This window comes from Leuciscus leuciscus, assembly GCF_965113295.1.
Source record: "Leuciscus leuciscus genome assembly, chromosome: 10".
Classification (NCBI taxonomy): Eukaryota; Metazoa; Chordata; class Actinopteri; order Cypriniformes; family Leuciscidae; genus Leuciscus; species Leuciscus leuciscus.
Genome location: NC_138734.1, coordinates 5465126 through 5487997, shown reverse-complemented (window position 1 = coordinate 5487997; position 22872 = coordinate 5465126). Strand labels below are relative to the sequence as shown.

Here is a 22872-nt window from a genome sequence, read left to right as displayed (position 1 = left end):
TATGCATAGCACTGTAATTGCCAAAGCCTAGCAGAACAAAAGAAAAGAAAAGAAAAAAATGGGGGGAAAAAAAGGCTGGGAATCTTATGTAGCTTCTGAGGGGAAGTGCATATTCCAGGATGACAATGTCAAGATTCATCAGGCTCAAATTGTGAAAAAATTGTTGGGAGAATGAAGAATCATTTTTTCATTGAGAGTCTTTGGGATGTGCTGGAGGACACTTTACTGAGTGCTGGACTCTTGACCAAAAATGTATGCACCTCTTGATGGAAATAAATGTTGTGATGTTATTTCCATTAAGAGGTGCATACATTTTTGGTCAGTATATTTGTTAGCCTGGATTATAGCCATGATGTGTCTTCTTACATGGTTGTTTAAGAAATGAAAAGCTACACACTCATCATTTAGGGTTAGAAGAACTGTTGCCAAACATATAACATGCTAGAAACATAATAATCACTGCAATAATGATCCAGTCATAGACTGCCTATTTAAATCCAAACAGCATTTTTTGGGGCCAGGCAACATGTATATACAGATACAAGTCTAAATCTATGCAAAAACAATTTGTTTTAAAAGTGCAATACACTTCTTGTATATATGGGCTAGTATGAATGGTAAAAAAAAAATCCACTTGCTTCTACCCTTTACATTTGAGGTATAATTATGTAACTTGATTTGTCAAACAAAATGTGAAAGTCTCCTCAGGTGATGTTCACCACAGACCTTATTTTACTCAAATCGAAAACTGCTTTTCTAAAAACCCATTTGAAATTCCAGAGGGAATCCATGCTAATTCTTTCTCAGATTTGAGGAGTCTGAACATCTCTACGCCCCTGGAGTCTTGCTGAAGGCACACTTACGATGGTTTGTGGCTCGTTCCTTCGCACTACACTGCCTCCATACACACTTCATCCTGTATTCTCTAAAAATAGTATGTGAAACAGTATGTAATGTGCAATGTTAAAAAGCTTTGTAGTAGTAGTAGTAGTAGTATTATTTGAGTTTATTGCTGTCAGCACCGTTAAAATGCTTTGAAATTGTAATATGCAACATCGTAGTCACATAAACTGATTGCATTCAAGTTGTTACAGAGAATAATAACTCCTGAGTGATCGTCGGCAGGATCTGAGAAAGTGTTTTATTTATTTATTTATTTTTATGTCTATACTGTGTTATACGTTTATTATCTATGTATTGTTGTCATGTTGGTAACATTAAATGTTGAATTATTGCCAGGAAATTTAGAGAAACACACTCTCCCAATTCTGGGTTGAATAACAATAAAGTGAATTTGAACCCAGATAAAATCTGCAGGTTTTTTAAAAATAATTTTCTGTCCTGATGCTGCAGGATGGATTTAAACGTAGTAAAATGTAAGCAACAAATGTTTTCAAAGTTCAAAGTATTGATTCTTATTGAACCTCACCTTAGCGAGGTTGTGCTCCTGAGTCTTTCTGAAGTAAAGTGCCGGCACGCCGAGCTCAGACGCAGCGATCCACTGAAGCACTGCTCTTAGCTCTCCATCCACACACTCTGGTTCCAGGTCAAAGTTCAGCACCAGAAGCTCCCTCTGACAGCTGCTGCCGGCTGTGGACAAACCCGATGTCACTTCTGCCGAACAAAAATGAGACCAGTTACTCTCTGTGCACGTGAGATTTCTATAGATCTAATATGTTGCGAGCAGAATCTAAAGGAGAGGAAAGAAAGAGCATTTGAAGGTGTAGAACTGAGTAGCTCTAACAAACATGCATCTACTACAGGTATTCAGTGCAAACCTCTCCATTACAATGCTAGCGTATTATGGGTCATTGCCATTTTGCAGCGAGATCTCTTTTCTGATGACGTGTTTACAGGCGCGAGGGCGGGGCAACCTGTCACTCACATGAGATCCACCAATAGCAAACCACAACCGTCCAATGATCCAATCAATTCCCCATGGACATAATCAAGCCCCGCCCAACACTTTTTCTTGTTCCAGAAGCCATTTCACTTGAAAAGACTATTGCAAGTTGCTTTTTTTCAAACATTTATTATTATAATTTTTTTTTATATATTGGCTAATATGAGTTCTTATACTGGCATCAACTTTGGCAATCAAAATTCATGTTTGGGTATGACTGTGTGTAATTTATGTTGTAAGTATACAATACCCCCCGTTATATCATCTGTTATTAGCCTAGTTTGTGCATTTACCAGGTGAGAAGTCTTTTGTAAGACATGCATTGATAATTGTTCATCTTGTTCATGATATGATGCGTTATGCACTGCTGCGGTAGATAAACGCTTTCCCCAGCTACATGTTCATTTTTAGCAGCAAGATACCATGTTAAAACTGTATTACATATTTTTTATTAGTAATTCATCTCACTTGTTTCAAAATATTTCACGAGTTTTAAAAGCTCGACTGAACGAATGAATGCAACACCAAACAAAGACGTCCAAACGACCCATAAAGGACAGAATGCTCAAGTACACCTGGTTCTTTTGGTCATTATGTCACCCATTACAGTTCAGTACAAGCGCAGCAGATCTTCGTTTGCGTGCCGGGGTCGAGACACTTACTTTAAGAGCCACTGTTCTACAGGAATGTGGATAAGTGTGAATGATAAAGAGCTCATGGGAAATAAAGAGAGAGAGGGGGCTTAAATATTCTGATAAACCCTTCTGTTCGACAGGAAAGATGAGCTAATATCTTTTCCCTACCACTTTTTTAAAGTTATATTCAAATTTATTTTTTTTTTAGTTTTTAGCTTATTTCTTAAAAAGCAATTCAAGCTGTTCTTTCTTTGCCTCAGTAATATTCATTTCAGCATTACGTCTCTATCCTCCTCCTCAGTGCTCCAGAAACGTAAAGATCTATTCCAAAATGAATCTGTCCTCTGTTTTCTTGCTCTATCACACATCTTCCCGTTTTAACACCCTCTCCTCATCCCTCCTTCTCTCTCTCAGCAGGATGATGCTTTGCCTGTCAGCTCTTGTGTCTGTGTGCCTGAACGTCTCTTTTGTTCTCCTGCATGTGAATGAGTCATTTGTGAGGCGTGAGTTTGTGCTGGCAACACAAAAGTCTCTAGCTTTCTCTCTCTCACTCACTCATTCAAGAACGTCTGTCCATCTGCCAAAGACTAGAAGCTCACTGAGCGCCGAGGAACAGAGGTCAAGCAATGCTCCTGAAGTAAGACTGACTGTATGCTAATTCAGGACATGTAGGGTAGATGTTACTCAGATAGAAGAAGTCAAAGATTAAAGGCCAATGAAAAGAACAGCACAGAAAAAAATACTTAAGGTCATGAGTAAACTCATAGTAACCACTATAGGGCTGTATGCAGTGCCACATTTTTTTTGTTGCTTGCAGTTTTAAGACTATTTTAAGACATTTGTATATGTGTGGGAGGTTTGATTTATGGAAAATTAAACTAAGAACATGTACGATGAGTGCAATGCTTTGCTATTGCCAAATCCTAAGCATTTAAATATACAGGAACAATAAATAAATAAATAATAGGAAAATAGATAAAGGAATAAGAAATATAATTCATTCGTAATAAAATTTAATCCTGAATTATTTTTGTAGTACTTTTTTCCCTTCGTTTATTATTTTCTGTATTTATTTTTAATGTATTTTTATTCTTTTGAACTTTATTCTTTTTTTTAAAATGTATTTTATATTTATTAATTCCCACAATGTATTTATTTCCAGATTTATGCATTTATTTATTTTTTCTTGTCCGTGTGCAACATGTAAATTATGGAGGCGGTCCTTGCGTAGCTCCAGTGCATCATTGGTCGAGACAAGCTCAGGTAGAAGCGTCAGATCTAACTTAGCGATAGAGATTGGAGTTTGATCCGAGATTTGACAGATCAACTGAAGAGTTGTAAGTTATTTTCACTTTTTTGCATTATGTCGAGTTATTTTGTAGCGACCACGGTTTTCCAGAAACAGAATCCAGCTACTTATGTGATCGTTCCTCACGGCACGTCTGCAAGTCCGGACCATCAACGTCATCAGATTCTGGGTTGATGACACCCAGTGGACGGTAGGTTTGTTCACTAATGCCTGTGTATATTTTGTAATCACAAAGAGAAAATCCTGGCTGCATCTGAAATCGCATACTTTCCAACTATATAGTAGGCGAAGAACAGTATGTGACAAAAGAAGTATGTCTGAATTCACAATACTCTTTCCTAAAGTAGGCAAAAAGTACCTGGATGAACTAAGATTAAAGGGTTAGTTCACCCAAAAATGAAAATTCTGTCAGTAATTACTCACCCTCATGTTGTTCCAACCCCGTAAGACCTTCGTTCATCTTCGGAACACAAATTAAGATAATTTTGATTAAATCTGAGAGCTGTCTCACTCCTCCATAGGCTTCTAAGACATTATAACTTGCTGGAGCAGAAAATGCATTAAAGACATCGTTAATATAGTCCAAGTGACTACAGTGGCTCAATCTTAAGTTTATAAAGCAACGAGAATACTTTCTGTGTGCAAAAAACACAAAAATAACGACTTTATTCCACTATTCATTTCCTTCTCTCTGGGCCTCAAGTTTTTTCACGTAGTGTAATAGCGTAGCGCATCTGTGTTATACGTCACACGCATCACACACATGACCAGCGTCGGCCAATAGTGAGCCTACGTGTGACGTATAACACAGATGTGTTTCATGCATTTTCTGCTCCAGCAAGTTATAATGTCTTAGAAGCCTATGGAGGAGTGAGACAGCTCTCAGATTTAATCAAAATTATCTTAATTTGTGTTCCGAAGATGAACGAAGGTCTTACGGGGTTGGAACAACATGAGGGTGAGTAATTACTGACAGAATTTTCATTTTTGGGTGAACTAACCCTTTAAGAACTAGAACTAAGAACTAGATTCTGAAGTGTGTATGTGATGGACACTTTACAATCCCATGAGGCCACAGGAGAGGATTTGTGAATGGCAGTGAAGAGACGCAACGGATGCTGGTAGGTCACATGATAATGACAACATGACGAATGTAGTACGTCCAGATTACATTCATTCAACACACATTCATACTATATTAGAACATACTTTTTTTAGCGGTTGTGAAGTAATTACTTACTCAAAATAATTGCCTACTCAAGAGAGTATGTGATTTCAGACGCAGACTCTGCAGTGACTGATATGATCTGGGTTGCGTTTCCCAACCAACCAAATGGAACAATCCAGGGCTGCGTTTCCCAAAAGCCTAAGTAGATCGTAGAGACCTTTAGTGCTGTTGGTTTATGATGCTTTTGGAAGCCAATATTTTCTCTGTGAATACTATATAAACACAGGCATTAGAGTAGAAACCTACTGTCCACTGGGTGTCATCAATAGAATCTGACAACGATTAGACAATCGAACCAAGCCGTATCGTAATGCTGGTAGTATTTCGATTAACGATGCAGCCCTATTGCAATGTTCGTTTGTTTCAGTGGTCCAACATGTTAACTTTTGACTCGACATGCCCACTCACACTGCCTCCACAGTTTTTTGAGTTTAATAATCACATTCAATAACTTCCAAAATCAAGTAATAGAGACCATTCTGTCTTTCATTTGCATGAAGAACAAATAAAGTTGAAAAAGTATCTCATCTAGGGAACCAAGTGAGCCTCTGGTGCCCCCTCAAAAATGTCCAATTTCCTCATTCACAGAGAAATAACACGAAGTTCACTCTCGAGAAGAATATGTAACATTTATATAAACGATCAGACTGCCAGACAACGGCTTATTTCAGACCGAATACATTAGCGCAGAAGTGTGAAGAGCAGCGATAGCATGATTTCTTTTTAATTCCAAACACCGCTGTGAAGTTCCAGTGATGTATCTTTAATTCAGAAATGTGTGTGTGTGTGTGTTAGTAGAGGACGTATCACTCACCATCCGCCTGATCCTGACAGTGCGATGCCTTCCTCTCTCTCTCCTCACTGAAACACAGAGACACTGTCATTATCATGCTGTATGGAGCAATGCTGGCCATGTTCCAATCACCTCATGGAGCCCTTCAGGGGCCAGGACTATATTGCAGTCATTTAATAAGAGCTCGAAATAGTACACGACTGCAAGCTTTTGGCGGCAAAGCCCATTAGAACTGCCAACGTTTGAGACAGACACAGCAAACAACAGCACTTAGTGAGCACATTTACAAACTTGTAGAAGACACTATCGGCTCTAATATGACAGAATGTGACCCAAATTTGAGCCAAATTTCTTGTCCTCTAACTGTGTCCGTATCCTCACGAGGATAAGGATTTGGCCGGCGCTCTGGGTTATGGATGAGCGCTTAACATCCATTAGCTCCGGCGTTCTGAGCAAGTCTCTCTAAGTGTGCCGCAGTTAGCGGGTTGCCGTTGGATACCTGATTAGGTTGCTGGAGATGGAGAAGTCTAGAAAGCCCTCCAGGTCTGCAAATCCCAGACTAGAGGCGCTGCTGTTTCCATTTCTGAAACACAGATATGCACATAAAAAGATAAACTTGTACAGGCACTACACGTGATACACTACAGCTCAAAAGTTTGGAATTACACTTTTTTTATGTTTTGAAAGAAGTCTCTTATGCTCACAAATGCTTCATTTATTTGATAAAAAATACAGTAAAACTGTAATACTGTGAAATATTATCACAATTTCAAAGAACTGTTGTTTTTGTTGAAGCTTTTAAAAAAAAAATGTGATCAAAGCTGAATTTTCAGCATCATTATTACAGTCTTCAGTCACGTGATCCATCAGAAATCATTCTAATATGCTGATTTGCTGCTCAAGAAACATTATTTTTATTATTATTTATGATTGTGCTGCTTAATATTGTTTAGTGTTTTTCAGGATTCTTTGATGAATAGAAAGTTCAAAAGAACAGCGGAAATCTTTTGTAACATTATAAATGGCTTTACTGTCACTTTGATCAATTTAATGTGTCCTTGCTGAATAAAAGTATTAATTTATGTACTTTTTTCCCAATGTTTTAGAAATTTTTCAACAGTACTGTATCACAGTTTCCACCAAAGTATATAAAGCAGCACAACTGTTTTCAGCATTGATAATAATCATAAATGTTTCTTGAGCATCAAATCAGCATATTAGAATGATTTCTGAAGAATCATGTGACACTGGAGTAATGATGCTGAAAATTCAGCTTTGATCACAGGAATAAATTACATTTTAAAATATATTACAAGAGAAAACAGTCACAGTAATTTCACAACGTTAATGTTTTGACTGTATTTTTTTAATGAAATAAATGCAGCCAAAAGAAATGTCTTTCAGCAACATAAAACAAATTTGATCGGTAGTGTAAGCTATGTGAACTTTTCAACCCTTTTTCTTGTTGGATCTGTAAGAATGCGGACGATGCAGAAGCTACTCATTTTCTCAGCAATGATCACTAAGGTGTGGACAGCAGCGGGGCTTGCAGAAGACGGAGTGGGCATGAACACTGGCATGAGATTCATTAGCATGGGCATCACTGGCAACTCCCCTACCAGCTGATGACTATGAACGCTTGCCAGCTGTGCCTATACCGACAACAGCTGGGTGGACAAGCAGAGAGGAACCTTTCCCCCTGCCAGGGCAGAAAGAAAACTGGGAATGGAGTGAGGGTTAAAGCCAGATGGAGGCGAATGGCCGGATACCCAGACTCGGGTAAGTGAGGATGAGTTGAGTTGAGTTGGCGCAGGTAAGACAGCGTCAGTGAGCGTGGCAGGCTGGGCATGATTCAATCAGCAAGCAGGACTCGCACACCCATTACATCCTTGTCATTCTAGAGTCAACAGGATGTGACATATGGCACCTGCCTGCCAGTGTGAGGCACTTCCTGTCAGGGACTCCAGTCACGCTGTCAGAGCCGTTTACTGAGACAGCTGTGCTGGACTACACTCGCAAATGGAAACTCTCTCACTTCAGAGAGTTACACTGCCTCAGGCACTTGCTAAGAGTTTGTTTATACGCGAGCATACGGAAGAAAATAGTCATATGTTAAAACATATGGGTCATTCAAGAGATTTTATGTTTTGTGGTAAATATTCTGTTAAAATCACTACATAATAGAATCAGGATTTTGAAAGATGGTTAAGAAAAATATACAAATTTACTTAATTGGACAGCCTTGCGTAAGCTAACTCTCAATTCCTCACAGAGCAAGCGCTAACTGTGGCTCTTTATTTCCACTCTTCTTTTCTGTTGTGAATCATTAAATAATTTTCTTGCCATTGTGTAAATAATTATGTTAAAATGAATTACATTTTTAAGTGCCTAAGCGTGGAGAGAGCATAGTACTGAAGGTCTGGAATAAACTATTAATTACATCTCAGGCATTTACAATTATTATATATTTTTTTGTTTTGTTTTAAATGTACAAGCTCAAAAAGTACTGGATAATAGGAATGGCATGAATGTCTATTAGGCAATTTTCTTATATACAATTTTCTAACATAATGTCTCTTCAAGACATGTCTCATTCTGCATCACCATGTCTGTGCATTTGTGTGCTAGATGTTGTATAAAAAAATGAAAATTCTGTCATTAATTACTCACCCTCATGTCGTTCCAAACATGTCAGATTTTCGTTCATCTTCGGAACACAAATGAAGATGAACGAAATTCTTACAGGTTTGGAACGACATGAGGATGAGTAATTAATGACAGAATTTAAATTTAAATTTGGATGAACTATCCCTTTAAAGGCAACGGCTACAGACTAAAGACAACACTGTTATGTGAGGGACAGGCTGACGACTAATCACACAAGCCACACAAAAAGAATATCAATTAAGATATGTAAAACCTGTGATATTAGTCATAGTGAGGGCAAAGTAAGTGCTTTAACTCTTTACTTTCGCCTGAGCTCTAATTAATGAACCAATTACTGCTGTAAAGATGAGGAAAGCAGGCTCACATATGGGTGCTACACTACACTCTGGATGTGCTCAGCACTGTCAAAAATTGCATCTAGCACATGTAGCTTAATGAAAAGCCAAATGGAGAAGCCACACTGTCCAGCAAGGCATGATGGTCTACTGGCAGACTGACCCCTCGCTTAGCTGGATAAAGCTACTGGTGGTCTCCTCCTGGGGGTCGTCTTCAGGGGCAATCTGGGCCCAGCTGCCTGAGACACTTTCCTCACTGCTAGCGCTGAGAGAGCGTCGCTCCACCTCCACACCTGTAGAGGTCACTGAGGAGGCTCTGTCTTTGTCACTGTTGAGGGGGGAAAGAGGACACACGGCAAAACTGCAGTGTCACAATGACCAAGTAATTCTACCTGATGACTGATCCTCAAGAAGCAGCTGCTGTTCTTTTCAATGTAAAATTGCTCTTTTTTAAAAAATTACAATGGATAATTTTGCCCCAAAATATCTTTCGCTGTCCAGAGCCTGGGTCAAGAAAGTACAATATGGACTTGTGATGGAAAAATCTTACAAGCATTAAAAGTGCACCTCAGGGTAGGATTATAAAAAATGCAATTCATGACCCCTTAAATCCCAGTCGTTTTCTTTACCAACTTACCTCTCACAAGCCCCTTTCACACAGCCCGATGATCCCTGCAAATTGCCGGGAAATTGCCAGAACGCCTTCTGTGTGAACGCAAACACGACCCGGGACTGATGCCGGCATCGATGCCGGGTCGGGGACCTAGTAACATTGCCGTGTTCAGTCCCGGAACGAGCGCTGTGTGAACAAAAGCCGTAATAATGCCGTGTCGTAGTGATGACGCTGAAGCCGGGATCGTTCGCCAGCTGTGAAACGGTACGTAATGCGCAAGTTTATGATCGAATCAGAGAAAGAAATGCACAAGCGTGGTTTCTCGAGAGAGAAATCGCAGCTCATAAGCAAACTTAAGACGCTGCTGAGACATTACAAGTCACATCGATGTCATGTGTCTTTACGGGATTTTTACGGGTTGTGTGTGAACGCACTCTCTGATTCCGGAAAATCACTGGCAGTGTGAATGAACCAAAATCAAACGAACCCGGGTCAAATCCCGGGTCACTTTATCCGTGTATTTTCCGGAATCTCTGTGTGAAAGGGGCTACACTCATGTCAAATTCATTCGGTTGATTTGAGATATTTTAACACACAGTGTTTCAACACACATTAACATGCATTGCTGAGAGCAGTTACAACAATTAAGGCTTAACTTCTGATAGCAAGAATGTATATGCAATTATATATAGACTGTACCTGTTTTTGGTTGCTGTCTCACTCTCTCTACCACTTTGTTGCTGGATCTGATGGAATGCTTCCCAGTGGCGGGGCCCAACCCTCCCCTTGTCTTCTGAGGCCTCTTCTCTCTGATCTGGTTCAATGTGAATCAAGGGTACCTCCCTTTGTCCCCGCCACGCTTGCCGCACACAGGAGGAACTGTGGGAGCTACAGCTATTTTCCTGACGCTCCAAGCTTGGCCGGTTTCCACCATTTTCACGACGAGAGTGTTTAAAGCCATGTCTTCTTTCTCCAACTGGAATTTGTGGCTGCTTTATGTCCTGTTGGCCTCCAAGCAAGGATTTGCCACTCTCTACAATGTCTGCCGCTAGACGATTAGCAAAGAGCTGTACATGTGGCTGTGAGTCGGCAGAATCAAGCTCCAAACTGTCCTCTGAGGGCTCCGCAATTATCTTATTCTTGCGCATTAGAGACTCAATAGAGCTGGCCCAGGTTTCGTGAATCAGCATGTCTGTGATTTGGTCTGTTTGGCCACGCTTATACAAGCAAGAATCAGACTTGCAGAGTCCTGTTGATGACACAGAGTTGGTTGGATAGATGTTGAGTGAGTCTCCATGTACATTTCGAGCAAAACCATCGAATGAATTAGCCTTGATGGGTGAGTTTACAGTTAGTCTGGAGTCTGAGGATCGCCTGTCAGGGACAGAAGACTGACGGATACAAAAAGGGGTTCTGGGGGATGGGGGTAATAGGCTATTACTCCACTCTTTGGTCTTGGTCAGACTGTAGTCCTTGTTCTCCTTGTCCATGTCTTTCAGCATGAAACGATAAAACTCCTCTGTGATACTCTCAGTGCTGGACTGTTTAGAGAGACAAGATGATGTCCGCACATTGAGGTGTCCATTTTTTTTACTGGCAGCTTGCTGAACAGCTGCTGCAAGGATGCTGCTGGCATTTTTCCCAGCATAGTAGTCCAGCAGAAGGTCAAACCCTCGACCCTCTGTCTCCATCTGGTTCACCATGAACCGAGAGAACTCATCCGTAATGCTCTCACAGCTGGACTGCTTGGAGATAGAGCTACCTCTGCTCAAATTATGCCCAAGCCTGTTTCCTGGTCCCAAAGTGTTTAGCATTCCGGAGGGATCTCCGTCCTCCTCTGGAATGCTCTCATAGCTTGACGCTTTCCCTCTGCTGCTCCATTTCTCACACTGCAGAGAAATGCTGCGACTGCGAGATGACTGGCCAGATTTGGAAGTGTCCACCACACTTAATTCTGGGCAGTTCAATATCCTGGCTGTGACCTCTGACGCAAAGAGTGCAAATGGATCAGAAGTTGTGGGTTCATCTAGATTGACAGTTTCATCCACAACACGGTTGACCAGACGCTCCATAAGTTCAGGCTGTTCTTCGGTTTTACGTTTGATTTCACTGAGACGTGGAGGTCTGTGTTTCTTGGTGACTGCAGTGCCATTTTGTATCTCCTTTCGTCGCAGCGCTGCAGCTGTGCGGCAGGGCAGAAGCAGCCCCTCTGGACCTTCTAAGCCACCCTTTAAGGCGCAGAACCATGGCTGCTTTCCGCTTGAGTTCTCCAGGCATATCGCTGCCAGCTCTGTAGCCATGGATACTACTGTGGTAGCCAAGTCTTCCGCAAAGCATGTGACGGGAGTTTTGAACTCACCCGAATCCATTTTAAGTGCCACAAGTGTTCCTGAAGAGGATGATACAGACTGCTGTCTGTTCTCGCTCTCTCCTCCTGCCCTCCCTCGTGCCATGTGAAGTGGTGAGCTTTCAGCTGAAGGGAGCGCAGAGTCTGTGCTCTTGTCACTTCTGCCTAGCTGCAGGTCAGATTGTTCTTTGACCATAGTGGCAGTCACTCTGTTCAGAGTAAGTCTGTAGGGTTCTTTCAGTTTGGGCTCCTTTTCTCTCTCCTCCTGTATGTGCTTTTGCTCTCTCTCTCTTTTCCCTATGAGAGCAGACAACTTCTCCACACTGCCTCGCCTCTCGTCATGATTATAAGCCTGGCTTGGCTCAATCAAACGCTGTAATTGGCTCAATGCTTCCCTGCCAGACTTGGTATCAGCCTCATACTCCCTAAAGCTGACACTGCCTTCTTGCCTGTCACATTTTGAAATTTCACTGATTTTCCTTGATGTTGCACACAGGACATCAAAGAGCAAATTATTCACACAATCCAAGAGGAAACCCTCAATGTTTGGGGCATCTTTTCCAGGACCCTCAAGCTCTTTTCTCTTCTCAGCCTTCTCAAGGGCATTCTGAAAAATAGTGTCTGATATTTCCTGGGTAAAGTTATCCACGTCCTGTTGATAGGGCCTTCTTGGACTTGTGATGCCATCCACTATTTTGTTATGTGTGGTCTCAAGGAAATTTGCAATGCTTGAATAACTCTGTCTGTGGGTGAGTACAGCTGAAGCTTCCCTGAGGAGAACTTCAGCCACATTGGCTCTGAAAGCCTCAACGCTGGTGCCCTCTGCAATGCTACAGTGGAGAGGTATTGCAGTTGAAGCTTGGGCAACTGACAGAAGTCCCATAGAGGCAGAATACATGTCTGTCAAGTCTTCATTATCCCCAGAGTCATCTGCTAGATCTACCGCGGCTACGGCTCCAGCGACCTGAGACATTCCACAAACTGCAGAGGAAAATGAATACTCCCCTTGTTCGGTTTCACTCCCTTCTTCTTCATCATCATCATCCTCACACTCATCTTCTTCTCCTGACTCCAGTGTGAGTTGTTCTGCGACCTGAGGGGCGGTGATGGTACCGATGACACTTGCAGCACATACCAAAGCTATTTCCACCGGCTTAGTGGAGGGTCCAATTGGCGAGTTGTGCTGCGGGTGATGACCATGTTTCGTTCTGGCCCTATTTACACTATCATGCTCTGGTGTCCCACATGACTGTTCATCCGGCCACTCTGTTACCTCCTCACTGTTGTCAGGACTCTGGACAATCACAATTTTAGGAAGTTCAAAAGAGCAGGCTCGAGCCCTCTGTGGCTGTTCAGTGGAATGACTTACATCATTTGAGTTTTGCGAGGTTGTGGACACACTCACAGCTGCCTCCGCTACAAAAGAGGGCTCATCTTGTGACAAACGAATAAAAGCATCTTGCAGAACTGATTCAGCCAGATTGGTGGCATAGTGGCCAGCAGACTCATTGGTGTGACGATTGACTTGTTTTGGGGTGGCGGGTGGGCCTCTTGAATGGGAGCAATATGTTCTTGAAAGCTTTTGGGAGTTGGAAGAGGTACAGAGGGTCTCGGAGTCCTCACTATCCTCTCTCTCCATTTCACTCCGTCTTTGAGCGTGGGCTGCTCTTAACACCTTAACCGACTTAACCGGCATGATAGAAATCTCATGATCTGCAGAAAGAAAGGCATGTGACAGGGTTGGTGAGGAATGGGGTGGTGGGGCAGAGAGAGAGGAAATAGATTAAAGATAGACCTCTGAAACGGTTTCATAATCCCACACAAAAAGTCAAATTTAATGCACATGTAAATGAAGCACATTCACAGCCCAAGAAAGAAATTAGAGACAGGAAGACAGACCAAAGGAGATATGTGAAAATGAAAGACGAAACTGGAAAGGAGGTACAAAGTCTAAATCAGAATTATCTCATTGCCTGTTATGTCCAGTGGATATAGTAAGGGTCGGAGTGAGAGCTCTGAGCAAGATATCCATAACACAAAGTTATATTTGTATCAGTTTTCCCTTTTCCATAACCAAGCCCATACAAATGCAGAATACAATCTGGGCCGATCTGTTTATGAATATTACATTGGCTTTGAGGAGAGCATAACCTTCACACAGTATTACTTCTAATTTCATATGAGAGATTAATTATAGATTAGCCCAGTGTATCTTGTCTCTTTAATATTAGACTTGGGACGAGTATCACCACATGTAGACATTCAGGGGTCTGGCTTACTGTTAGAGGCCAAAGCAGTGGCACAGAATAATGCAAGACAAACAAGCTTTCAGACATGCACAATAAAAATGCACAAGACATTTTGGGGCCAGCACTTCTTTGTTATGGAGTCTTGTATATCATATCTGCAAATACAAGCTTTGTTTGTTTATTTTTCTCTGTCACACACGTACTCATTAACATAGATTGAAGATAATTAATTGTTTCACTGCTGTTTTTTCTGTTGCATCCATGCTGTTGCTTGGTTACTTTGTATCTACATGCACAGCAGATTGCAGTTTTGATAAAGTCTATTATAACCAGTGCAACCTAGACAAAAGTTAAGTTGAGATCCAAATAATTCCCAAAGGCAAAACTAAGGACTTTGTTTTCCTGTGCTTTTTATGGTTGCAAATGTATGTGACATGCCCAAATTGTTTTGAAAACCATTATCTCATTGGTAGTGACTTGGGCTACATTGTGTTACTAAATTAAGAAATAGCCTTGGGGTGGAAACACTCCCAAACAGTCCTCCAAATAGTCTGCCACTCTTATCGAAGCAGGCTCACAGATAGCAAGAAAACGTAAATGGCTCTTTCAATGCTCTTTCAACCATAATTCAAGTAATTTTCTGTCTATTCAAAAGGTGGACAGGAGGAAGATGCAGCAAAAGTGCCAGAGCTGCACTAAAGTTGCATTTTCTCATTACATACCAGGACATAGAAAGTAGGCTACCACACAGTGGATAAAATATGGATTTAGAATGAGGTTTCTGAGTCATTTTTTGGATGGACGGATGGATAGATGAATGGTTGGATGGAGAGATGGATGGATGGATTGGTAGATGGATAGACGGTTTACCATTTCTGAATGGGTCACTGTCCTCACTGTCTTCTCCAAGCTGCTCGGAGGCAGTGAGAAAGTCTTCTTCTATGGAGGAAACAGAGCGGTTGGTGTCATCTTCAGCAGCCCGCTGACCAGCCAATCGGCCATGTCTCTGCCTTTCTTGCCCTGACTGTAGTCCAATCAGGAATTTGTTGATCTCAAAAACGACACTGTTCGTTTGGTTAGGGCGGCGCCCACAGGAACAATGCACCAGACAGACATCCGCTGTTCTCTGGCTCTGAAATACACATAAACATACACACAGTTTAACAAGGTAGACTGTAAGCTGTAAAATTATGTCAGTTGTTCCAGTCTATATTAATATCTTACCTGTGGGTGGCTTGGGTCATGCTGGCAGGAGTCCGGTGACTCCAGGCTGCTGAGAAGCAGAATCTCATTTTCTTTGGGTTGCCGCACTCCGAGAGACTCAATTAACCGTGGCAGCTCTGGGCACACTGAGGCCAGTTTCTGTGAGAAAATTTATGCTAATATTCAAGTCACATAATTGAGGGTCCTTGCTTGCATTATCTTGGTAATTTGTATTGTTTCTAATTTCCCTTTTAATTAGATGAAACATTGTTTATGTTGTACGCTTAGGAAATGATGAAAGACATTCATATATCTGTTATTAACTAGAATAATTGAATGAATTAGAAATGAGAGGGTGGAGGGGATCGGATATTTATTTGGATATTAATAAAAAAACAGTCAACTGGGAATGATAAAACACTAGACTATTTATTAGTGATAGTTTAAAATGTAAATATTTTCAATGGTAGATGCTTTTTATCCAAAGCAGTACCAGTATATGCAGTTTCTGGGACTCAAACCCATGACTCTGGCATTGCTAGAATCATGCACAGCTCAAAATAAAGGAAAGGTAATCTCCACCCACCTTGATGTAGCTGTCGTCATGTCGATCAGGGGTATGTCTGTCCAGGTTTACAAAGCAGATCTGAGAAGAGAGAGGCTGATCTTAGATAAATAGCACCTGGTAAAGTAAGGTAAACTATCTGTAAACATACGTTTTTGTATTCAAACACAGCGTACCCAAAGTTATACATGTAACAGCTAGTGAGAGCTATGCAGGGTAAAACTCACTCCCCTGATCTGGTGCACTAGAGACTGACGCTAGAAACTGCGGTCTTTACCTTCCTTGTAAGCGTGCTTGCCTCCCATGCCGGAGACACCGGTTCGAGTCTCGCTCGGAGCAGGCCGAGTAGGACCGGAGGGGTTACGTACATGACACAGAAGATTAGCTCTGAATACCTTCTCATTTGTTGCAGCTCTCAAATGTCATTTTTCGTTTTATTTACAACATGTCAAATCATCTGGAGCATTGCCTAAAAGTCTCATATTTGCATTGAATGTAGAAAATAATGACTTAAAGGATACATTTACAGTCCTTCAAGCAGCTTTGCATTGTTTTCATGCTGGTAGGATATGTAAAAATATATTTTAAAAAATTCTCCAAATTGTCTGCACCAGGATCTACCTGCTTATTTGTGAGCAAAAGTCTGCCAGATGACGCAATACACACCATTTTATGTCATACTGGAGACTTTTGAAAGCTCCAGGGATACTGATAAAACTACAGATCGTACCCTCTGCATTTTTTTCGACAGGCAGTGCACAGTGCATTATGGGTGTTGAAGTTTCCCAAACCTTTTGGTAAAAGGGAATGCCACAACCTTTTTTCTCTCTTGTCATGTAGCACTGATTTAATAATAAATTATTAAATTGCTGCACAGACAGCCAAGTTTAAATTTTGGTTCCTCACACAGAGCTACCGTTAGGCTTCGAAAGACTTAGAATTCAGTACATGAGTTACACGGACCGCTTTTATGATAATTGACAGCTTGACAGCTGTGTCAGTATGAACCAACAAAATAAAAGCATACAGGTTTGGAATAAAACAAGGATGAGTAACTTTAAGCAACTGCATATAAAAACCTTCATCTCGTTCTCCCTCATGTTTACATAGCTTGAACAACACTTATTTTTACTTATTTATCACTCTTAAGTGCTTTCTTACAAAGCTTTCTTACTCTCTTTTTTCATCTCGTTCATCGTACATCACTCTACGCATGCACACACACACACACACACACACACACACACACACACACACACACACACACACACACACACACACACACACACACACACACACACACACACACACACACACACACACACACACTGCACCTAATTGATTCTGATGACTCATCAGTCTCTTAAAAGCATATTGTATTGCTAGTCGCATGCTTAACTCAAATATGTCCTTGTGGATGTGTGTGTGTGTGTGTGTGTGTGTGTGTGTGTGCGTGTGTGTGTGTGTGTGTGTGTGTGTGTGTGTGTGTGTGTGTGTGTGTGTGTGTGTGTGTGAGCTCTTCTTTCCCTCTTCACTTAAGACACTGAAGATCACATTAGTGACAATGTTTTTGGACTCTGTAGGTTTTTCTGAGCGAGGATGGATTTCACTCTCAGGTATCACAGATGTAGCACTTAATCTCTCTTATTCCAGCTGCTTACTTAATGCAACAGTAAATGATCTAGTACTCATCCATAACTGTTAAGTATATAAGTATATACTGTACAGATATACTGTTTAGTGTATAAAGTGTGTTAATAGTTCTGGCCTGAGGAATGCATCTGCTAGAGATGGAGAGAGAGAGAGAGAGAGAGAGAGAGAGAGAGAGAGAGAGAGAGAGAGAGAGAGAGAGAGAGAGAGAGTAACCTGCCATAATTGTCCTGAACTGTCATATTCACATAAGAACTGATCTTGCGCTGGTGGTTTAGAGTGTCTCAGCTGTCAGGTGGCACTATTAATGTATTGTGGTGCTGATGGGTGACTCAGTCACTGCCTTTTTCTGCCACACACACACACACACACACACACACACACACACACACACACACACACACACACACACACACACACACACACGCGCGGGCGCGCACACGCACACGCACACACACACGCACACGCACACACACGCACCTAGTAAACAACTAAATATATAAACAAATAATGTGCATAGTTAAAATAATTAGTAGGTCTAATTAGGTTTTTCGCAATGAAGAAAATATGCATTGTGCTTGTCCATGCAAAAGATGTTGCCATGATATTAAGATGCTGGTTTGCAGCCATTCTAAATGGTTGCCAGTGTTTTGCTAGGTGATTGCTGCTAGGTGCCGTTCGCACAGATAAGGACATTAGCTCATATTTTATTTTCACAATGTCCTGCGCTGTTTATCACTAATATTCCAGGAAAAAGCAGCCAAATAATCCTTTTTATAAGGACTAACATTTTAAATAAATATGATGCAAATTAAAGTTTACATTTTGGGAAGTAAGTATGCTTGTTTATGTTACCAATTCAAAGCAATAAGGTCATTTTGGATACTGATTTGAGGTGATTCTTTCATGTCCATAGAAAGAATGGTTACAAATTCATGAATGAGAAATAATAACAGGGACCACCACTTATAAAAAACTGGATTCCCTGAGCAGGGTTATTGTAAAATAAAAAATAAAAAAATAATAAATAAAAAAAAATAAAAAAATAAATAAACGTTAACTGAAAAAAATTATAATAAGCTAATATTTCTCATTTTGTACTAAAATAGCTCAAACTAAAAATAAAAAACATTTTAAACTATGTAGACATATTTTTTTTTTTTAAATATGAAAATGGAAAATATAAAAATAAAAACTATTTCAAAATATTATTAAAAACTATAATAGTATCTCAATGATACAAATATAGTGGGTGTCTTCCCGGTAAAATTCCTAGAAAGAAAAGCTGAAAATGCTCATTCTGGAAATGACTACAACACAGTTCAACGCATCACACTGGAGAGAGAACAAAACTGATTCACTGCGACACACACTTACAGCATGTGTCGACCGGTCGGAGAATCTGCTGAAGGTTTAAGGTTAAGAGAGGTGATTCAGGGGAGTATAGTGATGTTATGGTGATGACTTTACTCATTAAATGAGGATATTAAATGACACTGGAAAAGGAAACAGGGTGAAGGTGACAAAAAGGGAGTTAGCAACTGAGCCTGAATTAGACTCTTTTTATTCAGAGTGAAATTTACTCACTCGCACATTCCAGAACACATTCCTCTCGCTCGCTCATTCTAGTACTGTGCACATCTCTGCCCGTCCGACTGCCCATCTGTCCGTCTGGATTTCTACCACACTATAACATTCATCTACCTCAGTGTACTTACGCACAGCATTCTGGATGCTCTCTCTCTCATTCTCTCTCACACAACACATCACACATTTGTTTGTGTATCATAGTGGGAACTTTCCATTGACCACTTCTGTTTTTATACTGAGCTAATGATATTTTCAACCTAAGCTCAGTAGAAAATGTGCCGCTACAAAACTCTAAAAATGTACCGGGTGCACTTTATTTTACAGTACGTGCACTTACTATGAAAGTAGTGGGCAATACAAGGTAACTACATGGGTTAAGGTTAGGATTAGGGGTAAGGGTTAGTACCTTGTTATTACCCAGTTATTATAATGACTATAATAAGTACAGTACAGGCCAAAAGTTTGGAAACATTACTATTTTTAATGTTTCTTCTGCTCATCAAGCCTGCATTTATTTGATCAAAAATACAGAAAAAAAAGTAATATTGTGATATATTATTACAATTTAAAATAGTTGGTTTTCAATTTATTATACTTTAAATTATCATTTATTTCTGTGATGCAAAGCTGAATTTTCAGGATCATTACTCCAGTCTATCACATGATCCTTTAGAAATCATTCTAATATTCTGATTCATTATCAAAGTTGGAAACAGTTCTGCAGCTTAATATTTTTTCATAACCTGTGATACTTTGTTTTAGGATACTTTGATGAATAAAAATAAATAAAGAATAAAAAAAAAAGAATAAAAAAAAAGAAGCAAATGTTTTAAAAATAGAAATCTTTTGTAACAACAATATCCACTATACTGGTCAGTAATTTGGGGTCAGTAATTTTTTTCTTTCTTTTTTTTTGAAATAAATCAATACTTTTATTCAGCAAGGATGTGTTAAATTGATAAAAAGTGATAGTAAAGAAGATTTATATTATTAGAAATTTTTTTTTTTTTTTTTTTGAATAAATGCAGTTCTTTTTAACCTTTTATTCTTCAAATATATTAGGCAGCAGAACTGTGTCCAACACTCATAATAAATCAGAATATTAGAATGATTTCTAAAGGATCATGTGATATACTGGATGTCACATGTGACACTGAATACTGGAGTAATGATCCTGAAAATTCAGCTTTGCATCACATAAATAAATGATAATTTAAAGTATAATAAATTGAAAACCAATTATTTTAAATTATAATAATATATCACAATATAAAAAAAAAAAAATCTGTATTTTTGATCAAATAAATGCAGGCTTGATAGTTATTGCTCTGTGTGGGAGTCTGGCAATCCTGATCAAACTCTATACTGCCAACACACATGGTGCGTCCCAATTCGCATAGCCTACTATCCGTCCTAAATCGTATTCGAAAATAGAATTAGTACGTCCCAAATCGTAGCATGTTGAAATGAGTGTTCCAAAGATACCCGGATGGTCTACTATTTCCGGTCAGAATCCGAAGTGCAGATCGATGCGCACTCTAACGGCTAATATTGCCCACAACCCATGGCGCGTTGGACGAGGATTCGGTTAGAACTACAAACGGTTAGAACTTAAAAAACTACAGACATGGAGGACGCGCGAGTCTGGTGGTTATGTAGAGAGGTTTAGATGAAGGGGTTTGAGTGATTAATTATCAGTATCTAACCTGGTGAAAATGTATTTATTCAATGTTGTCTACATTATATTGCATCTGCAGATGTATTGTGAACTTTTGTAAAGATACGTTTAGCCATTAACTTTTAAATGCATCATTATATTCAAATTGCAAACACATGAGGAGAGTCTCCGCATGAAAGACCCACGACTGGCAGATCAACGTGCAACTACATTTCTCTCCGAAACGGTAGGAAATTAAATTAGATTGAATGGAGGATTTTAACAAGATGATTGACAGGGCAGTTTGCGGTGACAGGACGCACGCGACAGATCTGTCCGTTAAGATGACGAAGTAGTATGTCCCAAAGCTTGCCTACTCTTTTGCTACACACTCAAAAGTATGTACTTTTTCTTCACAAAAAGAGTACATACTTTTAGGGCGTAGTATAAGTAGGCGAACTGGGACGCAGCACCCATAATCTCATTCCTGGTCTCACAGAATTTATAGACAGCAAAGTCCAAAATATTGTTCTTGAGGAGCAGAGCCACCATTTGCATATTATTTCATCAGGAAAGGCAGTAGCAGGTAGGCAGGATCTCACAAAAGATAAATGTGTGTCACCTCCTTGTCACCCACAATCTTCTTCTCCAGTGCAGGGATATTTCCGCTCTTAAAATATCTATTTAGCTTTGAATTGGCGAAGACACGCGTGTTATGAACAATCCCTGGCCATTTTATGACGACATCCATAAATCTGTATTTGTAGTCACATTCAGCTTTGCACATTCAGGGAATATCTACCCTTCCGGTTCAGGTAATCCATTGAGTTGACAGATGGCTGCTTTATTTCGATGTGGGTCTAATCTACGGCTCCTGAACCCTGAGGCATACCATGAGCACATTCAAATCCGGACACTAGCTCGTGGGCTTCGGGCACAGTTCGGGCCAGGTTAGTTAGGCTATGTATTTCGGACCTAGCTGGACAGAGATGGCTTTTTCAAAGTCTCCCCTCATCACTTAAGTAATACAGCGTGCACGCCACCTTTATAAGGACTCCAACTGGTGATCTCATATTGGTCTGTTGGCCCTCGATGCAAGGATTTTTAAAAGAAATTATTTATGCCTCGATTTCTGATAAAAATGTGTAAGACATTACGACTTATTTTATTAATATAAGTGTATAATATAAATATAATATAAGTATAAAATATAAATATTTTTTCATTTAGTGTAGCTTTAATTAATTTAATTTATATTGCTGCAAACTAATGTGTTTGAATTTGACTCTAATATTAACATATTAGAATTTACAGTGTAATTTGCATTATTTCTAAGTGTCCTGCTTTACAGGGTTAATGTGCTTCTAATAGCCAACACTACTGCATTCTCCAAACAAAGATGGTTTCTGTCTGTCAGTGTTATTACCAGGCCCAGATGAAATCTTTGTTATTGTGCTTTCTCTGTGCTGACTTTGGGAGAAAATCTGTTTATTTCCATGGAATGGATTTGTATATTGTAATATGTGTTCACTGAATACTTCACTTTAAATTCTGTGGAAATCAGTGGAGCTTTCTGTGGAGTTCTGTCTGTGCAATATGCTTATTACTTCCTGGTCATTTGCTGTAATATGACATCGGCATCACAGGGCGCCAGGCTGTGTAAATGGTCGCAATCTGAATGATCTGGTACAAACCACAACAGGAACACAAAATGACTTGGTACTAGCTAGCTGAAACATTAAACAGCCAAGACATTGCAGACAGTATTGATGAGGAAGGCAAGAGAAAACAGACACCAACGTGGATTAAAAGGTGTTTACAAATATTTACCATGAATATAATGTAGTTAACTGTAGAAACTATACAGATTAGAAATGTCATTCTAAAAATTCTATATACATTTACATCTTTTTTACTGTATCTAACTACATTAATGAGGATCCGATCCATGCATGGTGTAACCCATGGCTTATTATAAATACCATGGTTAAACCATGGATACTATGCAAAAACTAAAGTCATTTTAATAAGGGTAAGAACAAAGTAGAATCCTGAACTTTTAAGCCTCTTTTCTCCTGTGTAATATGAGCGTCGTTCTAATGAACTGATGAAATCACCGGCTCTGTTT

General features: G+C 39.9%; 1 protein-coding gene and 1 long non-coding RNA gene across 4 annotated transcripts in view; one reads left to right on the top strand and one right to left on the bottom strand.

Moving 5' to 3' along the window:
• Positions 1–22872, top strand: part of LOC309507863 — a 469488-nt gene that overhangs the window by 109169 nt on the left and 337447 nt on the right. The window lies entirely within an intron of this gene.
• sphkap (SPHK1 interactor, AKAP domain containing) overlaps positions 1–22872 on the bottom strand; it is an 85123-nt gene that overhangs the window by 2150 nt on the left and 60101 nt on the right. For 2 of the 3 annotated variants that reach the window (XM_082182145.1, XM_082182146.1), the window contains exons 4-11: positions 15869–15928; positions 15304–15441; positions 14950–15211; positions 10183–13543; positions 9034–9198; positions 6368–6451; positions 5890–5936; positions 1430–1614 (exon numbers count right to left, since the gene is read on the bottom strand). In XM_082182145.1, the coding sequence (XP_082038271.1) occupies positions 1430–1614; positions 5890–5936; positions 6368–6451; positions 9034–9198; positions 10183–13543; positions 14950–15211; positions 15304–15441; positions 15869–15928 (4302 nt within the window). The remainder of the gene's footprint in view (positions 1–1429; positions 1615–5889; positions 5937–6367; positions 6452–9033; positions 9199–10182; positions 13544–14949; positions 15212–15303; positions 15442–15868; positions 15929–22872) is intronic. The other variant, XM_082182147.1, reaches the window with a different exon arrangement.